This window comes from Anomaloglossus baeobatrachus, chromosome 5 (genome assembly GCF_048569485.1).
Source record: "Anomaloglossus baeobatrachus isolate aAnoBae1 chromosome 5, aAnoBae1.hap1, whole genome shotgun sequence".
Classification (NCBI taxonomy): Eukaryota; Metazoa; Chordata; class Amphibia; order Anura; family Aromobatidae; genus Anomaloglossus; species Anomaloglossus baeobatrachus.
In genome coordinates, this window is record NC_134357.1 from 234,244,827 (window position 1) to 234,257,476 (window position 12,650).

The 12,650-nt window shown below is 40.0% G+C and overlaps 1 protein-coding gene across 2 annotated transcripts in view; it reads right to left on the minus strand.

Moving 5' to 3' along the window:
• Positions 1-12,650, minus strand: part of SSH3 (slingshot protein phosphatase 3) — a 161,622-nt gene that overhangs the window by 33,574 nt on the left and 115,398 nt on the right. For both annotated transcript variants that reach the window (XM_075349154.1, XM_075349153.1), the window contains exons 10-11: positions 10,288-10,334; positions 2,653-2,799 (exon numbers count right to left, since the gene is read on the minus strand). In XM_075349154.1, coding sequence (XP_075205269.1) covers positions 2,653-2,799; positions 10,288-10,334 — 194 coding nt within the window. The remainder of the gene's footprint in view (positions 1-2,652; positions 2,800-10,287; positions 10,335-12,650) is intronic.

A 12,650-nucleotide genomic window follows, 5' to 3' on the forward strand; every position in this document is an offset into this window, starting at 1 on the left:
TTATACATTTGGTATTGCACCTTGGTCCATGGACTATTCTACCTTTTACTTCTTGTGCCAGTTCCTACAATAAAATTGTTATTTTTGCACCATACTCTGTGTTTCTTCTCCTGTTTTTCTAGTGTAAGCATTTTTCATAAGAGGCAAAATAATTGAAAGCTTTTTGAACTATAAATCAGGATGCCATAGATTTGGAGAAAGCCTTTTACCACTAAAGGCCCAGTCACACTAAACAACTTACCAGCGATCCCAACAACGATACAACCTGATAGGGATCGCTGGTAAGTTGCTAGGAGGTCGCTGGTGAGATGTCACTAAGCGACGCTCCAGCGATCCCACCAGCAACCTGACCTGGAGCGTCGCTACACGGGTTGCTGGTGAGCGGTCACACAGGCAGATCTCACCAGCAACCAGTGACCAGCCCCCAGCCAGCAGCGCCGCGTGGAAGCGATGCTGCGCTTAGTAACTAAGGTAAATATCGGGTAACCAACCCGATATTTACCTTGGTTACCAGCGCACACCGCTTATACGCTGGCTCCCTGCACACCTAGCCACAGTACACATCGGGTTAATTACCCGATGTGTACTCTGCTACGTGTGCAGGCAGGAGGAGCCGGCTTCTGCGGACGCTGGTAACCACGGTAAACATCGGGTAACCAAGAAGCCCTTACCTTGGTTACCCGATATTTACCTTGGTTCCAGCGTCCGCCGCTCTCATACTGTCAGTGCCGGCTCCCTGCTCTCTGCACTCCTAGCCACAGTACACATCGGGTTAATTACCCGATGTGTACTGTGGCTACGTGTGCAGAGAGCAGGGAGCCGGCACTGACAGTATGAGAGCGGCGGACGCTGGTAACGAAGGTAAATATCGGGTAACCAAGGTAAGGGCTTCTTGGTTACCCGCTGTTTACCGTGCTTACCAGCGTCCATAGAAGCCGGCTCCTGCTGCCTGCACATTCAGTTGTTGCTCTCTCGCTGTCACACACAGCGATCTGTGCTTCACAGCGGGAGAGCAACAACTAAAAAATGGTCCAGGACATTCAGCAACAACCAGCGACCTCACAGCAGGGGCCAGGTTATCGCTGGATGTCACACACAGCAACATCACTAGCAACATCGCTGCTACGTCACAAAAGTCGTGCCTCAGCAGCGATGTTGCTAGCGATGTTGCTTAGTGTGACGTGGCCTTCAGGCTATTTGTGCTTGATCATAGTACATTTCTAGTGTGTTCAGACAGCTCATCTTTCCCATTGTGCACAAGGAACAGAAAATAACATTATCCTTTTAACGCATCAAATCCACCATTCATAGGCAAATTAAATTAGTGAGCACTGAATAAGTAGGTGTTCTGTTCTGTGCCTTCCAGTCTGCTGAGCCAATGTTCTAGGTCCATGTGTTCACCCTGATCTGCGGCTTCATGAATCCACCTCACGAGGTGAGCCAACCAAACAGAAGAAAGTAGGATTTCTAATTAATCACAAGTTAGTCGGATTTTCTCCATTGTTTTAAATGAATAAAGAAAACCATTAATCATGTCATAGTTTCATAGTTTTAAAGTTGAAGGTAGACTTAAGTCCATCGAGTTCAACTTATAGCCTAACATGATGATCTAAAGGGAGGCAAAAACTTCATGAGGCACATACTAACAGCTTGATATTAGGGGAAAAACGCCTTCCCGACTCCACATACAGCAATCCGACTAGTTCCCTGGATCAACGTCCCATTACAGAATGTACACGTTGTTGTATGTGGCCTGGTTTTGATTCAAAGAAATTGGTCAGCAGGTTTCTGCTATGTAATGTGAGGGCAGCATGAAGTAGGGGTTGAGGCACTGATTTTAGCAATGTGTGTGTCACTTATTGGGCTGTGTATGGTTTCAATACAATGTGTGTTTTATCAGTAGAAGATTAACACTGCCAGACTAGGTTTCCACGTGAATTCTGGTCGAACCTCGCCCCCAGCAGTGATTAGCAACTTCCTGTCAATATACAATTTAAACAAAAAAACTGGTAAAATCAGTGGTGTGGGCAGAGTTAGCTTTCTGAGCTCTACGACATTTAAAAACTTTGATTGTGTCCAAACTGTTGCACACAGTAAACTAATAGATTTATTGTTGGTATCGGGGTCTTTTTCCCCTTATTCTGCTTCACTCAGATGAGGTAGCAAAAACCTGATGACAGACACTCTTGAAGGGGTTATTCCCATCTTTAAAAGTTATCATCCACCCATAGCTGATGATTTGCTGATTGGACTTGGCCCTTTAACAATCCCAAGAACAGGACTCTGAAATACCCCAGTTATAGGCACTGGTGGCCATACACGTGACCACTCCATTCATTCTCTTTGAGATTGTTGTAGAGTGCAGCGCTCGGCTTTTTCTGGCAGACCCACAGAGAATATATGGAATGGAGGTGCACATGCCACCACTCCATTCGGATTCCCACCAATGTATCACCTATCCAATGGATAGATGACAAGTACTAAAGATGGGAACAGTTTTTTTGTCAATCACAATAATTATTGATGCTGCATACACTTTTAAAAGGAACTCCCATTGCCATTCCCATCATCTACAGGCAAGCATAATAGGTATACTTTAGTCAACCTATAGGAATGAATTTGCCTTGGATTGTACCTACAGCTTCATCCTACCTGGCACTGGAGATGAACCTGTGCGTCTCCTTCCAATATTGTAGCAGGTTTGTGCTCTCTTCATCCAAGACACGAATATTTAAATAAGTAAATGTCTCAGGAAAGAAGTTATCAATTTCACGAGTGACATTTAGTATGTGTGAGATCCTGAGGAGAAAAAATAAAAAGAGTGGGTTAACATAAAATACCACTTTATCAGGTATAATGCTTTTAAAAAGTATTTGCCCCTTCGATTTTTGCTGGACTTTCAGGTATTATTTGCCCAATCTGACACTTCAACCTTTTATCCCACTACAGCCTGACTTCCTTGTTCAGTAAGTATTAGACTGAGTAAAAAGCCCTATATCCTATATAATCCTATAACAACTATTTTGTCTGGTCCCAACAGCTCATGGGAATGTTTATGCACAGAAGATAAAGGGCACAGCTAGACTGTATTGCTCATAGAGCTGTAATAGGGGTGGCAACATGATGTCAAACCCTGGCTGATAAAATATTATTGGTCAAGGATATGCCAGAATCCTGTTTTGTGGGGGTTCGGACATAAGCCCCAATGCAACCACTGAAGTTAGTGGCAAACTGTATGTGACCGCAGCGTTATACTAAATTCAATTAAAAAAATGGAAAGACATACAAAAGATCGGCTGCACATCTTTAAAGGGGTTTTCCCACAAGCAACGTTTATTTTCAAGATGATTTTAATCAATAGATCTTAGAATAATAATAATCTATACAACTGGATGTATTTAAAAAAAATGTTCCTGTGCGAAGATAATCTTATAAATGTATCCCTGCTATGAGCTGTGTAATGGCAGTGTCTGACAGACATTACAGCTTGGGATCGCAAATCATTCTAGGACGTAAAATATTATTTAAAAACAGGCAGGGAAATGTTTTATCTCAAAAAAACAAAGAATCAGATAGGATCCCCTGCTATAATATCTGTATACTCATTTGCGTCCACCAAGGCCCAGGTAGGGGTATGATCAGACCATGTCCCTGTACAGTCAGACACAACCATTACACAGCACATTGCAGGGACACATTTATACGTTTATCTCAGCACAGGAACATTTTTTTAACACATTCAATAGAATAAATTATTATTCTAATATCTATTGATATAATCAACTTTGACGTTAAAGAGGTTTTCCCATGAACAAAGTTAATTAAATAATGTAAATCTTTATACTATAGCAAACATAAAAAAACTAGACAACTTGAAAATATTTGTGTGCTAGGACAAAAATTTGCACTGGAATAAAATCCATATGACAGCAAGATAACCCATAGAGCTGTGCAAATATATTTATATCCTCTATTAATTATCATGCCAGTGCTAATTTCTGGTCTATGAAATAAGTTCTAGAGCAATGTATGATTTTTAAATGTTAGTTATTGGTCTTCTTTAGTTTTTTGTAATTGCTACGTGATTATTGGAAGGCCATTTCAGGTGACTACCTTATGAGAAAATGCTTGAGAAACTGCCAAGGGGAAATAGAGCTATCATCAGATTAAAAGGGGAGTACTTTGAGGAATGTAATGTTTAACACGCATTCAGGTTCGTTTTACATGTGTTTTTTTCAACTTCTTTTCAAATGCATGCTTTCATGATTTTGCGGTCTTCAGCCTGAATCTAAAATATGCACATTCCAATTAGAGCAAGGAAAACCAATGTATAAACAGGTGTATCCAAACGTTTGACTGGTTTTGAATCTATGAAGGAATTTTGTCCCACTCCTCTTTACACTATTATTTTACTTTGGCTATGTTTGAGAGTTGCCCATTTAGAGTCTTGCCACGGTCTCACAAATACTCCAAAACATTAATTTTGTTTGTTCTGTGATGGGTTCATGCAGCATTATTTGAATACCCCATTTATTATATTGATGTCTGGACCATATAATACAAGCACTTTTACCATTTACCTTTTGTGTCTTCCCTAGTTCCTCCTAGATTGTGTGAGCAGGGTCCTCACTCCTGGTTATCTGTTGAATTATGTTACTTTGTAATGTCTGATATTGTCTGTATATGTCCCCTTTGAATTGTAAGGTGCTATGGAATATGCTGCTGATATATAAGAAAAAATTGTAATTATAAATACTATTGAGAGATGGACTTGCTAGTGTACTTTAGATAATTGTTCTACTGTAAAATTTAGCTCTGCTTAAGCTTTAGGTCATGATCAGACTGACTGGCATTCTGCATCAGGATTCATGATTACATCACGTTGTCTTGGTCGTGTAGAAGCAATGTGACCCCACACTACCCTATTACTACCACCATGTTTGATCACTGGTATAATGTTCTTATGATGGAAGTTTTGTTAGCTATATGCCAGATGCAATGGGACTCATGTATTCACCTTTTACTCGTAAGTGAAAGTAAATCTTGGGGGCATGTAGCAACTGTGAGGTGAGCATTGATGTTATTTTGGGTTCTTTTTTGATCAGCAGTGGTTTATCCTTTGCATCTTTCCCCAGTGTCTTTCTTATTGTGGAATCATGTATTGAGTCAATTGAGGCCTTTTTAGATGTTCCTCCCAGTTCTTCTGTGACTTACTGGATGAGTTGTCAATGTGCTCTTGGTGAAAGTTTGTGAGGTTGGCTATTCCTAGGAAGGTTCAACACCACTCCAAGTTTTCTCCATTTGCGTATTCTGGCTGTGATTATGGTTCGCTCTATTCCCAGCACCTTAGCAATGACATTTAACCCTTCCTAGGCTGGTAGATTTCAGTGACTTGAATTCCCCTCTGAATGTGAAACACTTTAGAATGTGGAATGGTGTGCTGCTTTTTGAGACATCCTAGCCTGCCTCACATTACACGTTCTACTTTGGTTAAGATATGTTCAGCAGGCCTAGCAGTAATAATAACTGAGTGCGGTTAATGAAATTGAACCCAATAGTGAATTGAATTTCGATAACTGGTTGATTAAGCAGCAAAGGTTGCAGTCACTTTTTCACATAGGCTAGGTAGGACTGAATACAATTTCTCATGACATTTCTCATTAAAGGGAACCTGTCAGGTCCCTTATGCGTTCTAACCTACAAGCAGGGTGATGTGTGGCCTAGTAACCCCTTCCTACCCATCCCTGAGTTGTAATATTATGTAATATGAATGTAAGAAAAAAAAAACACTACTTACATGTTCCCTATGTAAATGATCAGAGGGTCTAGTCCCCTGGGCGTCCCCATGATCTTGCAGCGCTGAGAAGAGCCACTTGGGGAAGGCACCAGAGTAGTCTGGTATCTGGCTATGGTGCTTGGCAGGATTTTTAAAGTATATTTTCCCTGAATCGTTAAAAGTATGATATCAAAGAAGAGACCCTCATTCCTGAGATACATCACTTCTTAAGCTGCTTGCAGAAGTTTTGATAAAAATCCCTGTTTTATCTGCTGCAGATTTAGCAGTTCCCTGAATGCTAAGCTCTGGATAACCCCACCAACACCAATGATTGGCAGATTTCTATGTCCCCTTCTAGACTACAAAAAATTCTTTCCACAGGTGCCCCCTAATTTCTTCTGCACATGCTGCATTCAAGGCACCAGGTATCACAATTGTTGGACTGGTCTCAAAAGGTAAAGATTATGGATTCAGAATTATAAAACTTTATTCAACCATCTCCACTAATCTGAAGAGACCTCCTGTAAGCTTTCATTAATGAGCAAATTCCTCAAATACCATTTCCCACCCCAGCCCTTACCTTCATTTTGTTGCCAACTAAAATCACAACAGCCCATCAATGGAAGTCTGCAATTTTCATTTAGTTAAGCACAAATCAATGTAAGAAGTGAATGAACATTTTGTTTAGTATACTTCTAGATAAAGTTTCCAAATTTGAGCTCATATGACGGTCCTGGATCAATTTATTCATTCCTCTAGGGTCTGAGGTTTCTAAGCACATTATTCTCCCCAATGTCCACTACCTCTCCCGTGATGTTCATGCCCAGCTTCGATACTATGGTCTGTTTATTGAGTTGCCTTCACAATCTTACCTGTGTCCCATTCTCTGCTTGTTCTATTTTCTGGAATATTTCTTTTGAGGGTTTTTTTTGTGCATGGCTATATTTGACACCCCTCAAATAGGGTATCATATATTTTTTTTTCTTGATGGTAGACAGTCTCCATAGACATTTGGGGGGACTTTGCCCCACGCTAGCCACTAATCTTATATTTCTTTATCTAGACTTCATTAATTATAGCCTGTTAAAGAGAACCCATCGCTTCCAATACAGCTATAAACTTGAAGGGTTAGTCAGCAAGTTAATAGTGATATAAAAGGTGCCTGACAGCTGTACCGAAAATTAACTTTATTTCTCCCAGGGACCACCGGCTTTAAGTCATGGAGGTGTGCCTAGAGCAATGATGGACAACGTTCACAGAGCTAAGAGTGGCGGTTGTCGGTACAATCTGGCACTGACTAACAGCTGGCTCTGTTGCAAGGCACTGGAGAGTTGGCTGTCAGTTAGCGTTGGGGTGAGCTTACAGCCGATGTTCTCAGTGCTACGAGAGGTGATTGTGATTGCTGCGGGCTCGCAAGCATGACTGAAGTTCATTTCTCCCAGGTGCTGCACTTAAGGCCATTTTAGACAAGAAAATTATTTAACGATAGCAATTAATAAGCGAATAGTTGTTGCGTAGTTATTGTACATACAAACTCATTATTACACAAGCAAATGTTCACTCAAAGGATTGCTGTTGCGGTCGATGGAAAGTCACTAGTCATTGATCAGAGCATGTATTATGAGCTGATAGCCACTTATTACACAGTGACATTTTATGTAGACAAGCGATACTTTTTAAGCAAGTTGAAAGATCTGGTTTTGCGAGAATGGAACGATATTAAGAACGCTAGCATGTTTAGCTAGCTTGATTTTCTGCTGGGTGAGTTCAGCTTTTTATTGTTACCATTTTAAGGTTCATAACGTTTTGTAATTTTTTGTTATTCAGAGTTTTATTCAGAATATACCAGCAATTCTTTTTATCTCTCTTTTGTTTTGGTGATCGCTATGTGGCAAAGTGATAAGGCAGATTTATTCTGCGGGTCAGTACAGCTACAGTGATACCAGATCTCTATAGATCTTTTTATGCTTTGCTACTTTTGCACCTTAAAAACAATATTTTACAAGATACAATTTGCTTTTGCACTGCCATATCCAGAGAGCTGTTAGTTTTTTGTTGTTTTTTTCCACTGATCGAGCAATATGAGGGATTACTTTTTTGTAGGAAGACTTCATGCTTTCAGTGATAATATTTTTATGCAATGGAGGAAGGAAGAAGAAAGGAGCAGAAAGAAAGGATGGTAGTATCAGTGTAGTCCAAAGAAATATTAAGCATGGGGAGTAAAGGCTACAGAGCAAAGCAGATGAATAGGAGAAGCTGAAGGTTAATAAGCAGAAAGGTAGAGACATAGGGACATCTGGTGGCTCAAAGGAGGAGTGTGGCAGCAATCAGAAGCATTCTGCCCCATTCCAAGAGCTATTCTACATACGGTTTAATGGGTGGGGGGTTTGTGGCTGGCTGCCGTATAGCTTGTGTAGACGTTATAGTGCCATGGTAAAGCCAAATGGTAGTGCTGCATAAAACTAACCCTATCCATTAAGCAGAGCCAGATATTTAACAGATTTTATAAAATTGATTATGGAAGGCCATTGTCAGCATCAGCAGATCATGCCCAGCTCTGGGGCTCATTATAAGGGAGAAAGGCTAACTTGCCCATTCAGTTCTATAAAATTCCCTTGCACTTACACACACTTCTGTTTTGTGTATATGTAATCCATTCCTATATTAATCATGTTTGCTTGCTTTTTATTCCATTACAGGAATTATTATAGACTAGTACTCTGTCAATAGCTCCTCCCTTCTACATAGAACTTTATGAGCACCAACTGTCATCTCCTATCTTACTAATGTAACAATCTGTCTTCACAGAATATACATATATTACCCATGAACTGAGAATTTTGAAAAATAAATGTTCAGTCTAGGAGAAAGAAGAGGATTTCTCTGATAAAGATATAGAATAATAATAATATATCTAATCTATGAGAGAGCCTCTGCCAGGCTTATCTCCCCATCAAACAAAAGGCTAGACAGTTAAAATTCTAACAGCTGGATCGTTCTTGCAACTTTCTAATGTGCACAGGGCTCTACAAACTGTCCAATTGGTGGTGACAGTACAACTGGTAGAGGGTATACCCTATTACTATAGGTAATGGTAACACCCTGTTGTCAGTTTCCAGGAGGGATAATGAGAGAAAGACAAACTGCACAGTGCTAAGAAACAATCCTCCAGCATTAATAAATGGGAACTAGAAGAAAACACATCAGGACAGCTAGCAGAACCTTTTCAAAGGGAACCGGTCATTCCCCTTATCTAGCGGTCTCTGAATTCAGCCGTCCGTCAAGAGGGAGTTATTGTGAGGCAGTTGTAGAGAAATGTCAAGTTAAAAACTGTTGGAACCACAGACAATACACTCATATGCAGGCCTCACTACCCTCGAGACGCTAAATGACAGATTTCTCACTACGCACAGAAATATGTGTCATGTTATTATTGTCAATCAGGAGGGCAGCGGGAGCCCACATGTAATACATATCACTGAGCTCTTCCTGTGGTAACATAGGAAGTCCATAGAAGCTAATTCACATACATTCTTAAAGGACGGGAACTTAGAGCAGCATAACCTGACAGACTCCCTTAAAGGGAATCGGTCACCAGGTTTTTACTCCCCTATATGAGAGCAGCATAATGTAGAGACAGAAACCCTGATTCCAGCGATATGTCACTTACTGAGCTGTTTGCTGTGATTCTGATAAAATCAATATTTTCTCTGCTGCAGATCTAGCAGTTATACAGAGCTCATGAATATGCTGGACTACCGGGCAGCATGACAAGTAGTCTAGTAATGACAACTACTGATGAATAAACAGTGATTTTTATCAAAACTAAACTAAGCAGCCCAGTAAGTGACACATCGCTGGAATCAGAATATCTGCCCCTATATTATGCTGCTCTCAGATTAGGTGGCAAAAACCTGGAGACAGATTTCCTTTAAGGTAAAATGGTCAACAGACAGCTGTCCTGAGAAATGGGAACACTCATTGAACATCTGCTGACTAATAATAGCTGTAGGACACAAGAGAAGGATCTCAAACAATTAGGCTGTGTTCACACCTTGTGGCTGCATTGCACTTTTTCTGAAAACTCAGCAAAAACACAATGCTTTGCCACAATTTTCCAGTTTGTGAATGTAGCCTTAAAGCACATTGTAAATCCCCTGTGAGCCACGAGGAGCACTCCTGATGTCTGTTACTAAAATCTACATTGTTTATCATCAATTGCACCTGCCGAAATATCAGGTTCTGTATGCCAACATTTATTTCTAAAGGGTAGGGCTCTATTGCAACAGAGGGGAATTTGGCATTCATGGTAAAATTGCAGAAAATTCATACGTAATCTCAAGATTTCCCTCTCAGAACACTGTTTGAATTCTTGTGATGGGGTCAAGTCTCCCACAACCTTTTGCTTTCAGGTAGTATTGAGATCGCTTTTGGCTTTATGGTGTACCAAACATTGTTGCCCACAATCTAGAGAGAATACATATGATGAGAAATATAGGTTAAAAACGTACTTGTTTTTCTGAAGTTCTTCTAAATTTGAGGCATTCCACTCTGAGCCCTAAAACAGAAAGGAGAAGATTACATTATTGAGTAGAAGAGAATGACGGCACCCCCAAGAGCATCAGCTGTATGCAAGTAAGAAAATAGTGGACATACAAAAATTCACTGCAACAATAAGTCTCATTACCTAGATTGAAATTACTTCGGAACCAGTGGATTTAAATTGGTCATTGTGTTTCTAACAAAAGTTTTAAAAATAAATAGTAGAAGCAAATATAAGAAATTATGTAATATATTATGAGAGCAATACAATACTGTGAAAGTTTTAGGCAGCGGTCAAAAAAAAATGCAACGTAAGAATCTTAAAATTAGAAGTGATAAAAATTATCAATTAAAATATTAAAATGAATGGACATAAGAGAAATCTAAAACGTTATTTGGTGTGACCGCCCTTTGCCTCCAAAATGGCATCAATCCTTCTAGATACACTTGAACAGTTTTTGAAGGGACTCGGCTAGGAGGTTGTTCCAAAGATCTTGGCCAATAACCACAGATCTTCTGTGGATGTAGACTTGTGTCAAATCCTTCTGTTTTTTCAAGTAGTCCCAACTTGATGATGTTGAGGTTAGGGCTCTGTGGGGCCGTATTATCACTTCCGGGACTCATTTTTCTACTTTACACTTCTGAAGACAGTTCTTTACGACAATGACTGTACACTTTGGATCATTCTCTCATTGCAGAATAAATTTGGAGTTATTCAGACTATAACTGATGGTATTTTTGAGTCATCAGTCCAGAGGACCTGCTGACATTTTTCTGCACCCCAGTTCCTATGTGTTGTTGAGTTGTTTGGCTTTGTTTGTATGTGGAAGGTATAGCCTTTTGGCCACATTTCTTCCATGAGGACCACTAACAGTAGTTGGGTACCACTAGCTTCTGGCAGTTCTGAGCTGATGGCACTACTGAACATCTTCATAATTAGAAGGGAAGTAAGCTTGGTGTGTCTTTCATCTTTTGTGTACAACTAGGACGTCCTGGTACGTCCTTGGTCATGTCTGTCCCATTACCGTGATCTACTACAGCAAGTCCATGGTAATCCCCGCACATGTCTACTGATCTTATCCACCGGAGCCTTTTAACCCCTTGTTCACGCTGTCAAACTCTGACAGCGCGATCTATTGCACTCCGACAGGGATCGTGCCGCTTCACGCTGCTATTGGCGGCGCCGTGATGCGATGATGGGGCGCCAATGGATTGTCAGGGCAGCACAGGGTCAGATGATGACCCCAATTACTGCCATGACTCCCCTCCTGTGGATTCCGTCACTCACAGAAACACAGTACCGCTCTGATGAGGAAAAGCAATTGGACAGTGCAGGCATAAAGTCTCCTAGCAAAATATAGCACTAGCAAAATCAGTAAAAAGAAAAAAAAGTTTAAAAAAGTTTAAAACAATATTTAAAAAATAAAAAAAAAAATAAAAAAAAAAGTTCAAATCACCCCCTATGCCTCAAAAACAATAATAGAAAAAAATATATATATATTTGGTATTGCCGCTTTAAGAAATGCAAATATAAAATAATTTATTCTAATCAGTATGCGGTAGTGAGAAAACATTCCAAATGCTAAAATTACAGGTTTTCTGTTGCTGCAACATTGAATTAAAATGCAATAACAGGTGATTAAAACATCGCATCTTCGCAAAAAAAGAGTACATTTAAAAACGCCAGCTCAAGACGCAAAAAAAATGAGCCATCATTGAAGCTGGGATCCAGAAAAATAAAACATTACGGGTCTCAGAAAATGGTGACAAAAGTGCAATTTTTTTTTTTGTACACACTTCTAACTTTTTTTCCCCACCAGTTAGGTTAAATTAAAACTATACAGGTTTGGTATCTATGATCTGGTATGGACATGGGAAATCATAATGCCAGGTCACTTTTTGAAAATGGTAAACATGGTAAATAAATTTAAAAAAAGAAACATTCGCACAATTGCACTTTTTCTTGCAATTTCACCACACTTTGAATTTTGTCCAGTTTTCCAGCACAACATGGGGCAGAATGAATGGTATTCATTCACAGGTACAACTCATCCCGCAAAAAAACAAGCCCTCATATGGCAATATTGACAGAAATGGCTCTTGGAAGAAGGGGGAGGAAAAAATGAAAGTCGCTTGGGGGTGAAAGTCTTAATGTTGCCCATATCTTGATGCTTTGTCAAATAGATTAAACAACATATCTTGAAACCCCATTCTGCTTTGAAATCATTGCTTGAGGAAGAAGATCTTGCTGATGCAGTATAACTACCTGTGACAGGAAAACTTTTTTCCATATCCACACCTTTGTAGGAGAGTCATCTCCCCCAGTTATGAC